Source organism: Gopherus evgoodei, chromosome 12, assembly GCF_007399415.2.
Source record: "Gopherus evgoodei ecotype Sinaloan lineage chromosome 12, rGopEvg1_v1.p, whole genome shotgun sequence".
Taxonomy (NCBI): domain Eukaryota; kingdom Metazoa; phylum Chordata; order Testudines; family Testudinidae; genus Gopherus; species Gopherus evgoodei.
The window spans coordinates 31,380,375-31,401,092 of NC_044333.1; the positions used below are offsets into that span (position 1 = coordinate 31,380,375).

At 37.3% G+C, this 20,718-nt stretch overlaps 1 protein-coding gene across 7 annotated transcripts in view; it reads left to right on the top strand.

The window, feature by feature from the left end:
* The window catches only part of WWOX (WW domain containing oxidoreductase), a 672,980-nt gene that overhangs the window by 189,632 nt on the left and 462,630 nt on the right, over positions 1 to 20,718 (top strand). For 6 of the 7 annotated variants that reach the window (XR_004002846.1, XM_030582110.1, XM_030582114.1 and 3 more), the window contains exons 7-8: positions 143 to 328; positions 5,011 to 5,275. Coding sequence is in view for 6 of the 7 variants with exons in the window: in XM_030582110.1 (XP_030437970.1) it covers positions 143 to 328; positions 5,011 to 5,275 (451 nt within the window). In the remaining variant the exon portion in view is untranslated. Of the gene's footprint in view, positions 1 to 142; positions 329 to 5,010; positions 5,276 to 17,691; positions 17,785 to 20,718 lie in introns of those variants that run through there. The other variant, XM_030582112.1, reaches the window with a different exon arrangement.

Below are 20,718 nucleotides of genomic sequence, written 5' to 3' on the forward strand. Positions count from 1 at the left end.
TCCCAGTGGAAGTTCTGAAATGATAAGAAGATGGCGTAAATCATGATAACAATACATTTAATTACATCTAATTCTTTATACTTTTTTATTTACTTGATTTGATTTAATTTTTTAATGTCAGCATGTCTTGTTGATTATTCAGGCCACTCCATATGCTGATCTGCAATGCTGCTGTTTTTGCTGCTCCATGGTCCTTGACAGAAGATGACCTAGAGGCCACCTTCCAGGTGAATCACCTGGGGCATTTTTACCTTGTCCAACTGCTTGAAGACATTCTACGCCGCTCATCTCCAGCAAGAGTTGTGATGGTTTCATCAGAATCACACAGGTTGGTTAAAATCACAATATGTTCTTGATTTAGGTCTGATTGGCCCTTTCTGCAATCCTTGGGATGAAACCATCACACTAGAAATACCAAACTTTAAAATAAAAATACCAATCCTATAGTGCTTACTCTTGTTTGAGCAATCCTTTTGAAAGTCAGTAGGATTACTCATAAACAGGATCTGTCCCTGAGATTCTGTGTGCATACAAGTTTCATAATACTGCATAGGTCGGTCTTGGTCACTCTTTGTATGAATGCAGATTTTTCATTGCACTTCAGGCCACTCATTGAGTTTGCTAGGAGATGGAATAATAATTGATTAAATCTGAATGGCATGACCTTTATTGATTTGTCATTCAACAACTTCAACATCTTACCAAGAAGAATGTGCAGTTATTCTAGCAGGAGAAGCAATGCAATTAAAGACTGCTAGATGAAATCCAATTGTTTTATAATGAGAAATTAGGGAATTCAGTGCAGACATTAGCTGTATAATTGTAGGAAGGGAAGTTTGTTAGTTAGTCTATATTAGAAATCTGGCTGTGCCTCTTTTGTTAAATTTTCGATTAAGATATCAGATGGCACTTCTCTCCGATTACCTTTAGGAGTCCAATTTTGCAAAAAGCACAGTATGAAATTTCAGACATGTTTGCAGTGTTTTAGAATGTTTTTAATAACTGAAGAGAGAAGTTTTTAAAAAGACAAAACAATTACTACCTGCAGTAGATTATGGCCCAGATTTTAAAGGTAGTTAGGCATTGCTTCACTTAGCATTGCAACAGCTAACCGATTTAGACTCCTAAATCCCTCTTTCAAAAGTGATTTAGGCAATAAGGAGTCTAAGGCCATGTCTACATCTAAAATTTTGCAGCGCTGGTTGTTACAGCTGTATTAGTACAGCTGTATAGGGCCAGCGCTGCAGAGTGGCCACACTTACAGCAACCAGCGCTGCAAGTGGTGTTAGATGTGGCCACACTGCAGCGCTGTTGGGCGGCTTCAAGGGGGGTTCCGGGAACGCGAGAGCAAACCGGGAAAGGAGACCAGCTTCGCCGCGGTTTGCTCTCGCGTTCCCCGAACCACCCTGCAAACCGCAGGGAAGGAGACCTGCTTGCTCGGGGGTTCGGGGAACGAGAGAGCAAACCGGGAAAGGAGACCAGCTTCGCCGCGGTTTGCTCTCGCGTTCCCCGAACCACCCTGCAAACCGCAGGGAAGGAGACCTGCTTGCTCGGGGTTCCGGGAACGAGAGAGCAAACCGGGAAAGGAGACCAGCTTCGCCACGGTTTGCTCTCGCGTTCCCCGAACCACCCTGCAAACCGCAGGGAAGGAGACCTGCTTGCTCGGGGTTCCGGGAACGCGAGAGCAAGCTGGGGAAGGAGACCAGCTTGATTACCAGAGGCTTCCTCCTTCCACGGAGGTCAAGAAAAGCGCTGGTAAGTGTCTACATTGGATTACCAGCGCTGGATCACCAGCGCTGGATCCTCTACACCCGAGACAAAACGGGAGTACGGCCAGCGCTGCAAACAGGGAGTTGCAGCGCTGGTGATGCCCTGCAGATGTGTACACCTTCAAAGTTGCAGCGCTGTAACTCCCTCACCAGCGCTGCAACTTTCTGATGTAGACAAGCCCTAAATCCCACCTACTGTCAATGGTATTTTAGTGCAGTAGTGCCTAAATACCTTTTAAAAATCTGGGCCTCAGGGCCCAGTTCTGAATTCTTTCTGTATCCAAAGCACATGATGGCTTCAGATTTAGTTCAGAATGTGCAGGGATTGCAGGATTATTAGGCCCATCATGGCTTGCTTTAAAACATTATTGTTGATTTCTATTTCACTTTTTTGCATGGTGTGGAAGAGATTTAGCAAAGCAAGAGGGAAAATGTGCAACTACTTTTATTTATTTATTTCTGCACTGTTTTAAGAGACCCAGAATGAAGCTTATTTTTTTAATCATGTTTCCATAGGATGTAACCCTGGGGACCTGGTAGAGAGAGACCAGCCAAGGGTCAGACTGAAATCTTTATCACTTCCAAACAGAGGGGCTTATGGTATAAATGACACACTGAAGATAGATTTACTTTTACCATTTTAAATTTATGACGGTGAAATCAAAGGAAGCAGTAGAAAATGCCAGTAATAATCCTCCCTGGTGTTAAGACATGAAACATCTAGTAATTACGTGGTAACAAAATCTGGACATCCTTATCTTTGCAAATCACACCAGGTTTGTGAAAGCAAGTTGCAGAGTCCTGTTAGGAGTGAGGGAGGCTACTGTGGGGCAGGCAAGATAGCTTTAGAAATAAATCTGCCAACTCCAATCACTTGCCAGATGTGGAGGGCACAATGGGATATGTATAAATGAGCTGTTATTTAATGGCAGATTATGTTGAATTGTCAGCTGCTTGTTTCCCTTTGTAAGTTTGTATCTCAAATAGTATTTTAAAGGACATCTTTGGTTTGTTTCTCCCCCCCCCCCCTTAGTGCTGTGTGGAACTAGAGCTCATATCTTTACACAGCTTTATCTTTGTTTTGAAAAATAGGATTATTTTAAAGTACTCATTACTAACTGAATGAGATGAGCCAAGTTTTAGGGAAACCTAGGAAAAAATAAGTCACTATGCACGTCAGAATATAATTACTAATCCAACCTATTGCTTTTCTGTTTTAGGGGTTCATTTCTTGTGTCTTAGATCATATTTAAACATTTTAAATAATTGTTAAATGGCTGTCTTTTCTAGCTGTTCAGTGACAATAAGCTGATGCAGAGAGCTAGTTTAGAGAGCAGGTCTTAATACTAGGAGTACTTTCCAACTTACTTGAGAACTCTGAGCCTTAAACCGTATTGTAAAACAGCAGTGTTGGTATCTAGTTACTACCATAAACCTTGGCTGAATCTTTTTGTTGGAATCAAGACTCCCTGTTAGGGGGAAAATAAAGTCCTATGTTTGCAGAAATTATTATGCTAGACTGCTCTGAGGCAAAACATTTATTTGCCTCTCTGGTCCTTTGCTCTATTTTATTTACTTATCTGAATTCAGTGCAAATGAATTGAGTTAAAAGTCATTTTATAAGTAGTTCAAGTGCATCATACAAAAATAAGAATAGGTAAATTGACTTTCCTCCTATCTTTATTTCTGTATAGTTAATTTGATTGTCCAACAAAGTGAATGGAGCTGCCAACTTAAGACTGACTCTCAGGACTGGGCTGAAAATGTGTTGCTACATTACTATTGTGTTGATGACAGACAGAAAACGCTATGTGTATCGCTTCGGTGATTTAGACAGCTACTAAGGGCTTGATTAGCAAAGTCTGCCACCCTTATTCATGTTGAGTAATAATTTACTCCTGGATTAGTCCCACTGATTTCAGAGTTGTGCCCTAAATAAATGTGAAAATTGTGAAAGAGGCATTTTATTACCTGAGATCAAATGAGGGACTGATTCTGAAAAGGACAAGGCATTGTCAGCTCCTATTGACATTGGAACCTTGCAGGCTTTTTGTCTGTGTATTTTACAGTTTTTGCCCCGATATAAGTTTAAAAAACCCCAAACACAAACCAGTCGATTGCTTAATTTGGAGTGTATAATGCAAAATCAGGAAAAGCATTTTAAAATATATTTTTTATAATGTACATCACAATTATGTTTGTCCCTCATTTCCCCAGCTGATTCTGAAAGCTCTCCATATTGAAGTGAGTTTGCTAGACTTCCCATACGCCCCCCGCCTTAAAGTAGCACTCTTGTGTGGAGCATTGTTTTGCTACTATCAGTGATATTTGTTTCTCAGTACTAATGCATACTGGTAATTTAATAAACCAAAAATGTAAGGATGGATAGAGAACTATCTAGAAAATAACTTTTTTCATGCAAGTGTCTTTAGTGCATTCACTACTTTGTTGTTATTAAAAAAGAAAGAAAGAAACAAACAGCTGGTGTTTAATGACTCTGTCAGACCCAATTAAAAAACATCAACTAGTTACTTTGATTTGTGTTCAGTCATGTCATGGGTATACTTAAAAACATTATAGTCTGCCAGAACTCATTTTGGCCTTGTTTACATTTATCTTTTAAACATATAAGACTATTGATGGCAAGTTACCAAAGTTATAACCACTTTATAATCATCAATGTTTAATCTAAAAAGAGTCTAAGAGGCAGTAAGAGTCATCTGTACTTATTTGGACACTTAAACTAAAATATGCAGTACTTGAGCATTAGATTGAAATAATCTAGGAAAAAATGGTTAAGAATTAATACTGTATTACTCTGCTTTGAAAAGCAGAAATCTTTTATTCGAAATGACTTAAATGTATGTTAATCATGTGAGTCTTCAAAAACAAAACTAAAAAGCTGATTTTGTTCTTGTTGCAAAAGAATGTAGTTCATATAGTATAAACTATGGCTTTTAAATAACCTTTCTGTTTGCATGGATTAAACGGGTTATCTTTTGCTTCTGATCTGAATTTATTTAATACTTTTACTACCATATAACATGAGGTTATTTTTGAGGACCAAAAGCAATTTCTATTAGATTTTAAGAAACGGCTAAGCAAATTGTGTGTTGGTTACGGTCCAAATTCTGCTGTCATTTGCAGCAGCACAACCTTTGTGACTTCCAAGGAGTTGTGTGATTTTAAATGAGAGCAGAATTTGGCCCAGAATGTCTAAAGCACATCTACTGTTTTTTAGATTTTCAGAAATTAAAAATTCTTCAGGAAAGCTTGACTTCAGCCTGCTTTCTCCATCTAAGAAAGAGTTCTGGGCTATGGTGGCCTACAACCGTTCCAAGCTTTGCAATATATTGTTCTCCAATGAGCTAAACCGCCACCTTGCTCCCCACGGGGTGACTTCTAATGCAGTGCATCCTGGAAATATGATCTACTCATCCATTCATCGCAACTGGTGGGTGTATACCCTGCTGTTTACCTTGGCTCGGCCTTTCACCAAATCCATGGTAAGTGAATGCCTTGCAGCATTTTACACATCTTCAGTTTTTAAATCATGGGAGTGGAGTTATAAAAATCCAGATGTACATATTTGCTTTAACCTTTTGCCTCTTATAAATGCAAGCACGGTTTTAATGGTGATCACGCTATCAAACCTATGAACTATAGTAAAGGGTCCCAAAACCATTTCAGATGAACTTTCAATGTATTACTTTACATTGACAATGTTGGAATGCCTGATTTCTGTTGCCCTGTTATTGGGTAGCTGCACATATTAGGGATGGAATGCTGTGGGGTTAGTGATGTGCTTCAACACACATTTAAAGAATTTTAAAAGTTGTTTTGAATTTTCAATTAAGTGCATGCTCAGGTACATTTGGTATGTAAATAGATGAATATGGAGGTATTGTGATTAAAGAACCTTGCTAATGACATCACTGATGACTGAGGGAAAGGTTTCAGTGTAAACCCTTCTTTTTCAGAGGCTTATAGCTTCCTGGTGAATATCATCTTCCTTATCCTTATTCTTAATCCAATGGCAGTGGTTTCCTTGGTGTTTTTTTGTTTTTGTTTTTGTTTTTTTTTAAACCAGGAGTGTGTGAGGAGATGCGGGAGAGTGTGTATGTGTGCTGGTGGTTGTTTGGTATGTTGACTTGTATATCCTGGCTACTATACAAATTATATATTTATTTTTATAAAAAGATTATAACAGTGATTTAGCCTAAACTAGCCTATATCTTAATCCTGTTCACTTATACTAAATATCCCATAACACTTTGCACTTGCTGAAGTAAGCATTTGGCACAAGCAGATAGGAAACCTGTCAAAATCAAGATACGGTCATTCTATGGGTACGTCAGTGATCGATCTATTGGGGATCGATTTATCACATCTATACTAGTAGTAATTGATCCCTAATCACTCTATCGACTTCGGAACTCGACCACGGGGAGAGGTGGAAGCGGAACTGACGTGGGATTGGTGGCCGTCAATCTCGTGATGCGAGGACACAAAGTAAGTGATTCTAAGTCTATATAAGATACATCGGCTTCAGCTACTCTATTCTTGTAGCTGAAATTGCGTATCTTAGATCAATTCCTCCCCCTGCCCCCCAGGGTAAACCAGGCCTATGTCTTAGTACAAGCTACGGAAGTACCTTAATGGATCAGTACCTGGAATTCTAGTGTCCAAAACAAAGATAAGGAAGAAACAGAACAACTAGTTAGGTAACTGAAATATACCAATGGGTTGGTTTTCCTTTGTGTAAAGAAATGTGTAACTTGTAAAATCACACTTGCATAAGGTGAATGTGATGTCACTGCATGGTACTGCTCTTTGTAGACTTATATCATATAGCTTCTTTTTCGTGTACCATATTAATAAACCTGTCAGACATTGGTTATTTGGTCTCTTCAATGTATTTCATAATGAACCAAAGTGTGGTCAAGACATTTACTATACAGTTTATCAACAGGTAGAAGCCATTTTTTAACTATCTGAGCATGGAAAATGTACTGACTGTTAAGATGTTTTCAGACACTTCTTTTTGTGTTGGGATAACCCCCAAACTTGCCTGAATTTAAAACATACCACTCAATGGAGAGAAGCCCCTTAGATTCATCCGAAGAAATTTGTTGAGAGATAAAGTTGTAAGTACCCAGTGCATGGGATGTGTCCGGGGTTTGCCATTTGAGGAGCTAGATTGCCAATATAGTAATCTCAGGTTCCTCCTGTCCCCAAAAGTCACCGATGTATCACTTTAGAGAACAGTTTCAGCAGCCTTTGTACATATTTTCAGACAAACTGTATTACAAAGGGATTAATAGTTACAATATTTCAGTAGCCCCTCCCTAGAATGATGAGTTAGCTAACAGAACTTCATGGTTTGAAAGGATTATAAGTAATGCATTAAAAATGGGTCTACCTACTGTTTGATTCCCTACAATGGGCCCTTTCTAATGCACACTGAGGTCTATGGGAGTCTTGCCATTGACTCTAATGAACACTCGATTGGGTCTGTTATGCAAAGAAAGTTAACTAGGCCTTTCGTGCCTACCACTAACATTCTTGTTTATTAAGAGATTGCCATGCCGTCAAATAGGCTTTGCTGAAAATTGCCTGCTTTTGAACCTTATTGACTGTCTCTCATCACTTGCCCAGTGAGAGGGAATGATATTCCCAAAGGGGAAAAAATGGCTCCATCCTGTTTGAGGCCAAGCATTTGGGATGTAGAAAGAAGGTATCTATACCCATGCTGAGTCGAGCCTATCTTGGTGGTAGTTCAGCCCCATCTCGGGTGCTTTCACAATGGACGCAGTGATGGATGCCAGTGGTTGTGAGGTTGCACAACTCATTGTCTCTCTGAGCTAGGGAAACAGAGAAAATCCAATTATTTTAATTTGATAAGAAGGAGGGAAGGGAAGGACAGGAGTCGGGTATCATCCTTGAATAGCTCCATCAATAACATTGCCCCCAATAGCTTGTCAGATTAATGGCTGAGTCACATGCTGAATCTGTGTAATTATGTACAATCCATAGTTCATAGTTTGTTGCATATGTGTAACATCTCAAGTGGTTAGCACAGTGAGGTCCTGATCCTGACAGGGGCCTTTTGGTGCTATTACAATAGAAATAGTTAAAAAGAATCAAGCTTCTCATTTTATTTCACAAAACAAGGTTTAGTAGAGAAGCACTGAGAATGGTGGATAACATAAGGTAGGGCTCAAAGGCCCAACTTTTTGGAAAGCTAGTCTTTAAATTTTCACTTCTAGTGTATTCACAGTAATTTGCTAAACTGGTTACTGTTAATTACTGAGAGCTTTTCATTTTCACTTTTCTCACATTTATTTTTGTGATAATGTCTTAATGGCATTTTAAAATTGTTTACTTACATTACACTTCTTATAAATTATACCAGCATACCAGCTGGTCAGATGTTTCATTTTGATCCAAATAATGGACAAAGGTCTATCTTGTGTGTGTTAAAAAATGCCTTGTTTTAATGGTTAAGTTCATAAAGGGGTGTTGCTTCAATCTGAATGTGAGAGTGTATGTTTCCTTCAGAGATGAATGTTGCCGCATACTGTATATCTCCATTCTTGGGAGAGGTCATGCGGCCTCTTGCGTGTGGCAATGAGAATACTCTGCATGACAGAATTTAGTACAAGGAAACATTGCCTATAGGCCTTAGTTTTAGCTGATTCCCTGAAGCATTGAAGAGAAGTGTTCTAATATAAACCTTTTTATTTGCTGTTACTTGCTGTGACTGTAGTGACTTTAGTTACAGTAATTAGGGCACTCTTCATGGAGTCAGGCTATTTTAAGTGCCTGTTTTAAGGAATAGTGTTACAGATGTCTAACTATACTACTGAATACTCTTAAGTAACTTTCTTAAACCTAATCTCTCTTTGCAATCTTACGCTTTTGCATATATACCATTTTAATTATTGCTGTAACTGGATTATCATACTGAAAGTAATGCAACTCCACCCCATCCAAGCCTCTTTTACGGCTGCCTACAGTGGAGTAATGTGTGATATATTGTATCAATTCTGGTCATAGTGATTCACAGGAAGTTTGCAGGTGTTCTGCCCCTGAAACTTGTTAACATGGTGATTCCAACAGATGTTTATACTATTTAAACTAGTAAAAATTTAACCTGGATTCTCCCTCCTCACTTTTCCCAAACCAAAACATATTGAAATTAGTTAAAATGGATGTCCATACGTCCTTTTTTTTATGGCAGATAGTAATAGCAGCAGCAGCAGCTCTGTCCTGTTCTATTTATATAGTCCTTTTGTTATTGTAGCAAGCAGAAGCCATAATCAGGACCAGGTCCCTATTTTACTTGACATTATACAATCATATAGTAAAAAGTAGGCCTTGCCTTGGAGAGCTTACCATCTACTTCAAGACAAACTGCAACAAGTGGATGTTACAAACAAATGGAAGTATTGGAGGGATTCTGAAGGTAACAGTGGTAGGAAATACATGGTTACATAGACTAGGTATGTGCCCAGCTGGCTTGATCTGTCTTTAAAAAATAAATTTATAAAGCAAAAATATACACAAGATTATTAAGTTGACTTTAAAATGACATGGCAAAATAGTCTCTCATGTTTTTAATTAATCTAAATCTGTCATTCAAAACCCCTTCTGACTTCTTGCTAGACACTTGTATAATTAAAATTCAATACATTTATCATAAGATTTAAATTTTGATACAGAATATATTAACTAGTGTCACTGCATATGATCTTGTCAGTGTACAGTGGCATATAAAAATAGAAGGAGAGTGCTATTATCACACTCTTGCTATAGTCTTACATAGAACCAAATATTTGTGTTGGCCGGTAATAGAGAAAAAAGAATATCATATGTTAGGGTTTCAAGAGCTTAACAGATGTTTCAGTGAACTACATTTTCAAATTCTTTTACATTAAAAAGGGAATAGAATTTGTAGAAGTTCTGAGATGATTGGGTTACATTTCCTGTTGCAATGCAAAGCCAGCCATTGTAGTAGAGTTTTAACAGATGTGCTACTCCCTTTTTAATGGATGGGAATAAAACACTGGTCTGTTGCAGAGTTATAAATTATAGCTAGAAAAGCACAAGATGTCAATGTCTTAACCTCAGCTAGCCATAGCAGGATAATTCTGCCCTTGAATAACCTGCCACACAGAGATTTATAGTTTCAAATTTTTTAAATTTCTAAGAGGTCAATAGATATACAGCCTATGTTTTTTCTTGAAAAATATTAACATTTTAGAATGGGGGTTTCACTATTAAATTATGTGCTTTGGAGAAATATAAGGAGTGTATTTTAGTTACAACCACATCTCAGATCTTCTAGACATCAGAAGTGTAGTTGAGGCATCAAATGTTTTGGTTTCATGTCTGATACTACTTCAAGGATTTCATTTAAATACTAAATATTTAGTTTATTAGATAATTTTGTGTAAAGAATTTAAAATTTCTATTTGTGTTGATTAGTTGACACTCTTGCCCGAAGTTAAAAGGTCCTGGGATCAAATGTCAGATAATGATTTGAACTTTAATTCTAAAGCCAACACTGTAATGCCGTTCTAGGGATGAGAGGGTTCTGCACCTTCAGGGTATACCTACACTGCAGTTAAAGCCCAAGGTTTGAACTCAGGCTCAAGCCTACCCCTCCTTCTGTCTACACACAAATCAGGTTCCAAGCCTGAATCAAACTGGAAGTCAGGGTTCAAGATCTATTGCTTTGAGTGTAGATGCAGCCCCACTGGACTCGTACTATGAGGGTCTGCCAAAAAGTGTTCCACAATCCCATGGGATGATATTTTGTCCTTTGGACAGTTAAATTTTTCCACACTGCACCATGAGCTAAGGCCTAGAGCAGCTAAATTTGGAAGAGCGCTAGGAAGTCTGGGATATTGGTGTTCGGACTCGGGTCCACATAATGCAATGTAGACTCTGGAGCCCCAGGTTGGGACCCAGGGTTCAACAATTGCTAACCTGGGGTTACAAATGAATGTAGATGTTCAGGTCCTAGGTTAACAAACCCACCGTCTGCTAACTCAAGTTCCACTAACTCTGGGTTACATTGCAGTGTAAGCATACCCTTAATGATGCCATGTTTTGTCCTAAGACAAGCCAAGATCCACTTGTACATGCCGTTGATAGAAACCCCCCAAAGCTTTAAATGTTTCCATAGCTTCTTTTAAAGAATCTGGGATGATAATTATATTCTGTTCAACATTCCCTCTTAAAATAAATAGATGTTATTGTTCAAAGTTCTGTGCGACTGTTGTTAATTTCATGATGGCTGCCATGAATTCAGTTAGGCCCAAATTCTGCGCTCAAATATGGATATAGAATCTCAAGACAAGTCAGTGCATGAGGAAGGTGTTTGTCAGGCTAGTATTTGGCCACTAGTATAGCTCATGACTGAAAAGCACATTGTGGTGTCTTTGAGTATGAAGAACAGTACGTAATTCCTTTTGAAAAGAACACTACACCTTAGAGTCTGACCTTAGCATTATTTCCTGCTGAGTCCTTAGTTTGAGAACATGATCTTAGAGGGGAAAAGAAGTAAAGCTGGACCGAGGACGTATGAGGGATTAGCTCTGATGTAAAATTGCATGGTGTGTGGTTCCTTTTTAAGAGAACACATAGGAGTTGTTTTTTTTTTTCATAATTATATAAAAAGTAAACAGGAACAAAATGTTGATCTGCAGATTCCAGCTCACAAGCTGACATGGTGGTGGCGGCTGTATTTCTACAATAGTTAGGATGACTTTTGTCTAGTTGTAACCCTTAGTAAATGCAAATGCATCTGTTTACCTGCTTGCATAATTGTAATAGCTACCCAGCACACAGGGTAGATGGAACCTGTAGAACTCAAACTGTGGAGTGGAAGGAAAGAAGGCTAGTGCAGCGGAGTGTTCTGATTTGAGAGTACTGGGGTGAGGAAGGAGGCAGGGATCTGAGGTGGATCATCTCTCAAGTATAGAGACACGATTTCTTTTCCATTTAAAATTTCTGGACACTACTGATAAACCAAAGTACAATTTAAGTTAAAGAAAAGCTATGTGTATCTGACTTCTATTTTTTAAATATACAATAGAGAAACTTACTGAAAATTGGGGTTTAAACACCAATGCATTTCTTGCTGACTTTAATGGGAAAAGAGTTACTCACTGGCCTGATTTTTATTTGTTTGTTGGATGATTTATACATACTCCTTGTGTGTTAGAAAGAAGATGGCATGGTCTGTGCAGTAGTCTCAAATGTCTACAGCCTGTGAAAAAAATAAAATTGAAGTGGTAGTTTTAAAATAATATTTCATATGTATGCTTAATTTTTTAGTTAATTGCGTGAATTAACTGTGATTAATCGTCTGCCCTAATTAGGATATGCTTATGTGCCCATTAGGATGTGCCATTGCCACTCTATTCTCTAGTCTATGGCGAAAATCCTCATATACCATATATCTTTGCAGAAGAAGATAAAACTAGAAAGAATGTAAGACATGGGAAGTGTTGTGTTAGTCAAAGATGTGTCCACTCCTGCAAATAGCAGATGCTGTGTGCATACCCACAGGACACAGTTCTAAGGGAATCTGGAACACAGACCAAAAATGTGCTAAACACAAAAGGTTACAGGAGTGTAATTGTCAATAAAAGCAAAGGGAAGGGGTGGTCATTCTTTTGATGAAAGGTCACCTCTTAAAACCAAATAAAGCCAAATGACTCCAACAATCTCAAAAAGCAGCAAGGAATCCTGTGGCACCTTATAGACTAACAGACGTTTTGGAGCATGAGCTTTCGTAGGTGAATACCCACTTCCTCAGATTCATGCTTCCTCATGCTCCAAAACGTCTGTTAGTCTATAAGGTGCCACAGGATTCCTTGCTGCTTTTACAGATCCAGACTAACACGGCTACCCCTCTGACACTTGACAACAATCTCAAGGCTATCTTGGTGCTCAGCCTCCCAGATACAGCCAACTCTTTCAGACTAGAAATGGGTTAATACTCTGCACACATAAAGAGACTTAGTCACTCCCAGGTCAAGCCTGAACAGGGGGTACTGCTGGGTTTTACTGAAAAATTTGTATATGAAATATTCCGTTGTCTCCCAACCAACCATATTGGGAGAGTCAGACCATTTCACCCAAATTTTAAACTCTTGCTGTTTTGGGGCCTCCTACAACAATTACTTGCTATCCAGTCCACTGAAATAAAACTTATCATTTTAAGTTAACTAGTCACATCCCTCCTTCCCTTCAAAAATAGTAGAATCAATATTTTCACTAAACACAAGAATAAGACAGCCAAATACCAGGTTATTACTGAAATGTCACTTATCAAAATGACACTATCCCATATATTAAAGCTTACTTTAGCAATAGTTAGGGGCAGGATGGCCCAGTCTTGTGTAGCATCTCTTTATATCTGCTCCATGGTTCAAGGACAGAGCCTATCTGGTCAGACACTCGGTTATTAAACAGGTTTTGCCTAATCACATAGCTCTGATACTTTGCACTCTTCCTCTGAAGAGCAGTGGCACCTCAACTACCCTTAATGGGCAGAGAAGTGGGCAGACAAATGTATTACGTAAACACACGGGTTGCCATCTATTTCTTTACAATATTGTCTTTGTAAGTAGATAATGTTGCAGTAGTGTTCTCTATGTTCTTTACACTTACTATAGAGAATACCTAAGGAATACTGGGTGAAATTCTGACCTCATTAAAGTCCAGGGGAGTTTTTCCCACCCATTCTCCTCTCCCCACCTTTCTGACTGGTACAAAATATGTTCTGTTCTATTAAAATTTGTTCTCTTATTTTATCACAGTGTACCACTGCCAGGGCTGTAGTTAGAAACAGCTTAGCTCAGTTTTTGCGTACATGAAAAGGGAAATAATAAAATATTTCTTCTGTGTAGCTTATGTTAAATCAGGATTCATCAACAAGGGATTCTCAGCAGGCAGTGAGACACTTAGCTGGAGCATGTGAAATGCCTGAAAAAAGGTGGGAATTACAATGCAAGAAAAACATGCATTGCAAACCTTTTGATTTATTTATGGCATATGTGAGTTGTACAAACCAGTGGAAAAAAATAAATATACATGCTTGGTTCTTCCAGAGCTTTCTAGGCAAATAAATAGTAGATTTTGTTTATCAATAGTTTATCATGAAATTCAGCAATGAGGTCATCTTTTATAAATAGACAGGCAACCCTGAATGCTCAGACGCCCTTTTTTGGATTATTCTTAAGATTATTTTTTTCTTCAGTTATTTTTGGACGAATTAATTTGATGCTTATGAAACTGAGTGGTTGTTAGCACAGGAAAGAGGCAGCCAACACCTAAAGCAGTGCTGCGATACTTCCAGGTACCTTCCAAAAGTACCTCACTCTAAACTGTTAGCACCTCAACCATCCGCTTCTCTTGATTGAGCCTCCATCAGATACTGCCAATCACGCTAACTTGTTTTACTTATGTGATAGAGACAAATATCTAAAAAGCACTGATTTGATCACAGAAATAAGTCTGTACTTGTTCCTGAAACAAGATTTCAAGGAGGTCTCCTCTGAATATTTAAAACTGCATCTTTCCATTAGATCCAATGGGTGGGTGTCTGGTAAATGCTAAAACAGAGATTATCATGGCTGCAGTGTACACCAGTCATAATTATTTCTAATTATTAGTTTGGGTCCTCTATGCAGTACTTCCATAAAGTCAGGATCAGCAGCCTACTGTGCTAGACTCTGTACAAAGTAAAAGATGGTCTCTACTAATCCCCTTTATAATTTTAATTGCATTAAACCATGTCTATATTACTGACACGGCTCCCATTACACGTTTGAGTGCCTCTGTCTCACAATCTTTAATGTACTTGTTTTCACAATACCCTCATGAGACAGGGAAGTGTTATTCCTGTGTTACAAATGGGGAGCCAAGTCACAGAGAAATGAAGGGGACTTTAGCAAGGTCATGCAGGAAGTCTGTGATGGAGCAGGGAATTGAACCCAGGGCTTCCAAGTTCCAGGCTAGCACTTTAAGTATCTGATCATTCTTCTTCTCAGTAACAAGACAATAATAGAGATAATATTTTCATAGAACAGGTCTCTGTAATCAGAATGATAGTCAATACATTGCAGTATTATAATACAGCATTTATAATGATCTATTGCACACATTCTGAAAAGATTATCAAAACTACTCATACTTGAATTTTAGCCAATAATGAGTTGCTCAGCACCTTTTCTAAAAAGTTGTTTCATAACTATTTTATATGCTAATTTCATTTTTAGCCTTTCAGAGGAATCACAACTATTATAACATACACATAGCTGATATTTTAAAAACAGCCAAATATTAAAATATATGAGAGAATTCAGTTTAACCAGACACTTTTACCTACTGAAATTACTATGCTGTGAGTGACATGAAATATGAAAAGCAAATCTTAAGATGTAAAATGACATATTTGGTTTCCAGTTACGATTGTCAGACATGCCAAATTGTAGAAGACATGATAATATCTTAATAATGGTGGGTTGCACAGAAATAGCTGAAAGAAGACCATAAGAAACCTGAATTAAACAGCACTGTAATAAATTATTGTCCTTCCATAGTGTGCATTGACTTCCTCTGGTTTTTAAAACTCAAGTTTAATTGATCTAGTTTAGAGCCCAAGATCTGGGGAGCATTTTTTGTCTGTGAATGTTATCATGTAGAGCTGCTATTGATTCCCTAAAAGAAGTGACACCATACCCAAATTCACTTTCTCAACTGTGCCATTTGACTATGAAGCCATTGGAGTTTTAGATGAGAAAGTCTTTGCCTCCATAGATTTGATCTTTCTGGCCTTTAAAATCATATTTACATGTCCTATAATTTTGAAAGTTGCCTCCCTGGTGGTATCTGGACTGCCACAGAGCCCTTTGGCATATCGAACTGCTGATCCACAAAGAACCATGTATTTGGACAAAGCTCACCATGTTTGTATTTGCCTTGGAAAGGCCAATAACATGCAGTCCATTTAAAAAAAAGCACTGTGGAGCTGCATAATAAAAAATGTTTATGCTGCTTCAGTTAATGAGGTATGGCCTACAGAACTGTATACATTTATGTACTGTACAACATATGTTAACTGCTTTTTTCCAAGATGCTCTTTATGAATGGACAGATGTGCAGGAAATCTCATTGGCCACATTTACTGTATATTAGGTAGCATATATTTAAAAAAAAAAAGCTTAATTTTCTATATAGAATTATAATTTAAAGATTTAAAGACCTATTTCCTAAATGGAAGGTGTTTTATGTAGTGACATTAATATTTCTCCTAGGCCTTGGATACCTGAGATGCTTTACCATACTGTGGTCTTTTTATTTCTCTTTATACCGTATTTGTAGAGGTGCCATACCACTTTAAACATTTCCCCAATCAGTTTCATATGATGAGTTCCCTTTAATCATTTACATTTTGAGAAAGTCAAATATTCCTTAAGAAGCCAGAGTAATCTAACAGAAAGTACAGTGTTTGTACAGCTGGATATCTTATTTATTGGAAGTTCTGAGAGAAATCTCTTCTGACTTTAGAAAAATGCAGGAAGGGTAAACAGAGTATCCAAGTAATCTGAACTAGAAAGTCCCTTCTTTTAGCGCTAAGTCATTTAAAAAAAAAAAAAGTATATTTGCAGTATTCTCCCCCCCCACAAACACACAAATTGCAGTATATCAAATGCAGAGGCCTATAAAATATTTTCTTAGTATTCTCCCTGTTTACATCCTTTTTGACATTGTTTAACATATACCAGAATTGTCACACCTGGAATAGCATTTTCTTTTTAAATATCAGCAACAGCGTAGAATATTTTTCAAGAATAGAGAAAGATTTGTTCCCCCCCCAAAAAAATAAATAAAAATAAAATAAAAACCACACCTAATGTGTTTTGCCAACTTTAAAAGATAGTTCCTTATTTTTTAAAGGGGGTTGGATGGCATAATCTCAGATTATTTAGACTGCACGGGGAAAAGGCTGTATCTACTCAGTCTTTTATTTAATTTGGAGGAAATGTGAATAAATATTGCTGAATTGATCATGCTTTGTTCGATATAAAAGCACACAATAATCCAATCTATTATTTATTCAGATTAATGTGAAAAGAATAAGCATATAGTATAATCAGGGTCACCATAGATTTTCCTACCTGCTACCAGTTTGAGAATTATAAGACTCAAGCCATTGGGATTTCCTGACCATTTTATTTTGCTGTTTCTAGGAATTTTTAGAATGGTAGCATCAATCTTTTCTTGACAAGTAGCTTGACAATAAATATAAACAGCACAGTCAAATTCCATCCATTATTCTAGTGACAACATTTTTTTGCAGTTATTTAATACCAGTATTGATATAGTAGAATCCTCTGTGCATGTCAAAAAATCTATATACAGTATATGAGGAATTAAATTAATTGCAAAAGCATCACATTGAAATGAGATAGATGTATCATCCAGCTTTGCTATAATTTATTTAAAAGTAGTCATTTTTAATGTATACAAATAATTATTTATCTAGAAAACCAGAACCTACTTATCTTGGATGTACAGGGTTCATTTAATAGAGTTGTGGACCTCTGTGTTTTATAGCACTTCCAGAAATACTGTCTTTAAGAACGGATACATCTAAAAATGGAATTCTCATGGAAGTACTACTTCCAGAGGCTATTCTTAATATATTTAAGGTGGAGATTGCTATCCGTTCACAAGTATGTTAGACTGGCAGAAAAATTGACCTTCATCTGGTCAGACATTCCTGATGCTGTACTGTGTCTATTGCCTTAAATTCACCAAAGCAGTTTGGCTCAAAACCAAGTCATACGATGCAATTTGCTAATTCTAAATCTTTGATCAGTCATAAATTCCTTTGCAGCAACAAAGAATTGAAGATCGTGCCATATGTCACTGGGATTGCGATTTTCCCTATCTGAGCATAAGGTCTCTGTTTTGAGCTTTGTCTTCATGAAATTTTATGCAAAGTCTGCCTGGGCTGTTTGGAGTGAACTTTCCTGTTATACTTCATTGGAAGATGGCTTATTTACAACAATGTTTTGGATTTTGTTTCCTCCTCATTGGACTTCGTCTGAGCCATCCAATGGTGAAACTTGAAGCACTTTTTAGACTAATAGAAGTTGAAAATTATACCATTTGTTATTGGAAGGGTAATTTCCTCTAGCTGTACAGTCAAGTCTCAAACTTTCATGTATGACCGCAATCTTATTAATATATTTAGATATTTAGGGTCAGGTTTTTTTAAGTTTAGGATTACACAATTACAAGGATACATCTTGTGCTTCATTTAGGCACATTTTGAGTCTTCATCAAATAGCTTGTTGGAAAGCTCACTAGCCATTTGCACATACCAAAACCTGATTTGCTCACTCATATGGGGATTTGGTACATAAATGTGAATACTTAAATGTGAGTACCAAACTTAAAAAACAAACAAACAAAAGTCCACCTCTTCCATTTAGTGTAAACCTCTTCCTTGAACTGGTGCATCCAGTATTATAGTTTTTGTATATGCAATCTATACTTACCAATATGGAAATTACAACAAAACAGATGTATCTGATAAAGTCAATGCATTTCAGATAATGATGATGATAAATAATATTCAGCTAAGTGCCTTTACAACACCATGTGCCAAACATTGCAAGATACTTGGTCAGTCAGTCATGCTACTTCTTTCTGGGCATCTGTTGTCCATATAATTTTCTTAAAGACCTGTGGTAAAGGCTGTGGACTGGGAATCAGGAGATCTGAGCTAATTACCCCTGTCTGGGGTGGGGAGAGTTCTTATGTTGTCCAAGTTGCTTAGTCTGTTTTGCCTCTGCTCACCATCTTTGCAATGGGGAAAATACTTCCTTACCTCACAAGGAAGGGATAAATCATGAATGTTGGTCAGTAGCTCAAATACTGTGCTGGCAGAAGGGAAGAGAGGAGGAAATGTACAATTTTTGTTCCCAGTTGTCTTAACGTATTAGTTCCACTAGGAAAATGAAAACTGACTCCTGTCTGTAATTAATTGCCAGCAGATTTGATGTCTTCATAGTTACCAGTTGACTAAAAGTTGCCTAGTACCTGTTCGTATTAAGTGCACACTTCTGTACTTCTGTATATATATTCTCTTACAAACACAGAATTAAAACAAATTATTCTCTCTCTCACTCCTTGTCCAGCCCGCCATCCCTTTGTTGTCTTCCAGAATTCTAGCTTAATTATGAAAGCTAAGACTAATCTAAAGCACTTGACCATCTTAAACAGATTAAAAGATATAAGACCTTTTACTGATATAAGGCACCTTTAAACCTATCCTAGGCTTTAGTTCCATGTAAACTGCTTGAGGTATCATAAGTTTAAACTGTGAAAGTAAACAAACGGGGAAAAAACCCAAACAAATGGAAAGACTGAATGGAAAGACAAAGGAGAGGCTATAAGACAGCAGCTGTGCAGGAGGGATGAGATTCAGGACAGCCTGTTACTTGTCTCAGTTTAGGATTCACTTTTTGCCAATTTACAACATGTTTTAAAAGTAGTAAACCATTTTTCTCAAAACTTGGCTTGTTTTGTAGATCTCAACAACACTTAACAATGAAGCCAAACATGAAGATCAGTTTGGCAGTTTTAAGATGATTGTGTTTAAAGTAAGTAAATCATAGGACCATCTCACCTAATTTTAGAACAGATCAAAGCTAGAACACATTATAGGTTTTTAAGACCAAAAGGGGTAACTGGCCTCCTGTATTACACATGCCACAGAATCTCACCAACTAAATTCTGCACCAACCCATTTCTGTTTGTAGTGTCGCACATCTTTTAGAAAGACATTGAGTCTTGATTTAAATAATTCTAATGAGGGAGAATCTACCACTCCCTAGAAAGAAAAGATTCCCCTTCCCCATGTTCTTATCTGATGTAGTTTTGAATAAACTGATTATGGGGGAGGAATCTTCTTAACGATAGATATTGGGCTAAATTTCTCCAAATCTGGCTTGAGTTGTAAGTCTTAATAAGATCTACATAACAAATCAAATTTGAAGAGAATTGATAATAATTTTGAAAGTATGAAACTTTATAATCAGGAAGCCATGGTGGGCTCAACTGTTAGTTATGTGAGCAATGCATTTTTAAATATGAACGTATACGTAGAAGAAAAAATGAATCTAGCCTGTATGCTCTATATGCAATGATTAAAATGCTCATAATTTTTGTTAAAATCAAAACTATTTTTCTTTGAGCCAGCAAGTGTATTAGATGTTAATGAGGACTATATCATTTGTAGCCACATTTCAGATGTTAAGCCATTTCTGCTGCTGTTCTATGTTTAAAAACAAAACAATATAAAAAGGAAATAGGGTTCGGGTTTTTTTTTAAAAATGTGTATTTTTCTATCCTTTCTGAACTCAGAAATGACGAAAGGGACTTTTTCTCAAACTACTGAATAAATAAAAAATTACTCAGGCCCAGGCCAACCAAGGACATTTTTAGTCCCTTAGATGGTGGCTTTTGAAAATTCTGAGCATGGAAAAATAGGGACAGACACAAACTGTTTTCCAGCTTTAATTGTAATGGGTCTTATCAGGCACTAGTTTAGAAGTTCTTACTTATGTACTTACGTTCCTACTGTAACTATGTATTGTCTACACAGTTTGACCTACACCCCTGAAATATATTTATTGTTGTTGAATTCTCCTTTTTATCCACATTGTGTTGAATTATGAATTGTAGGCGTTCTTAATTCTTTCTTTATTTTAGAGGAAGATCAGTGTTTTTCTTCAGTCACAGCATATATGCACTAGCAACTGCTAGCAGTTTCAATTGCATTTAAGGAAATATTGTTATAAGGCTTTTATGTTCTGTACTTCAATCAGCTAGTGCCAGCAGTATCCCAATAGAA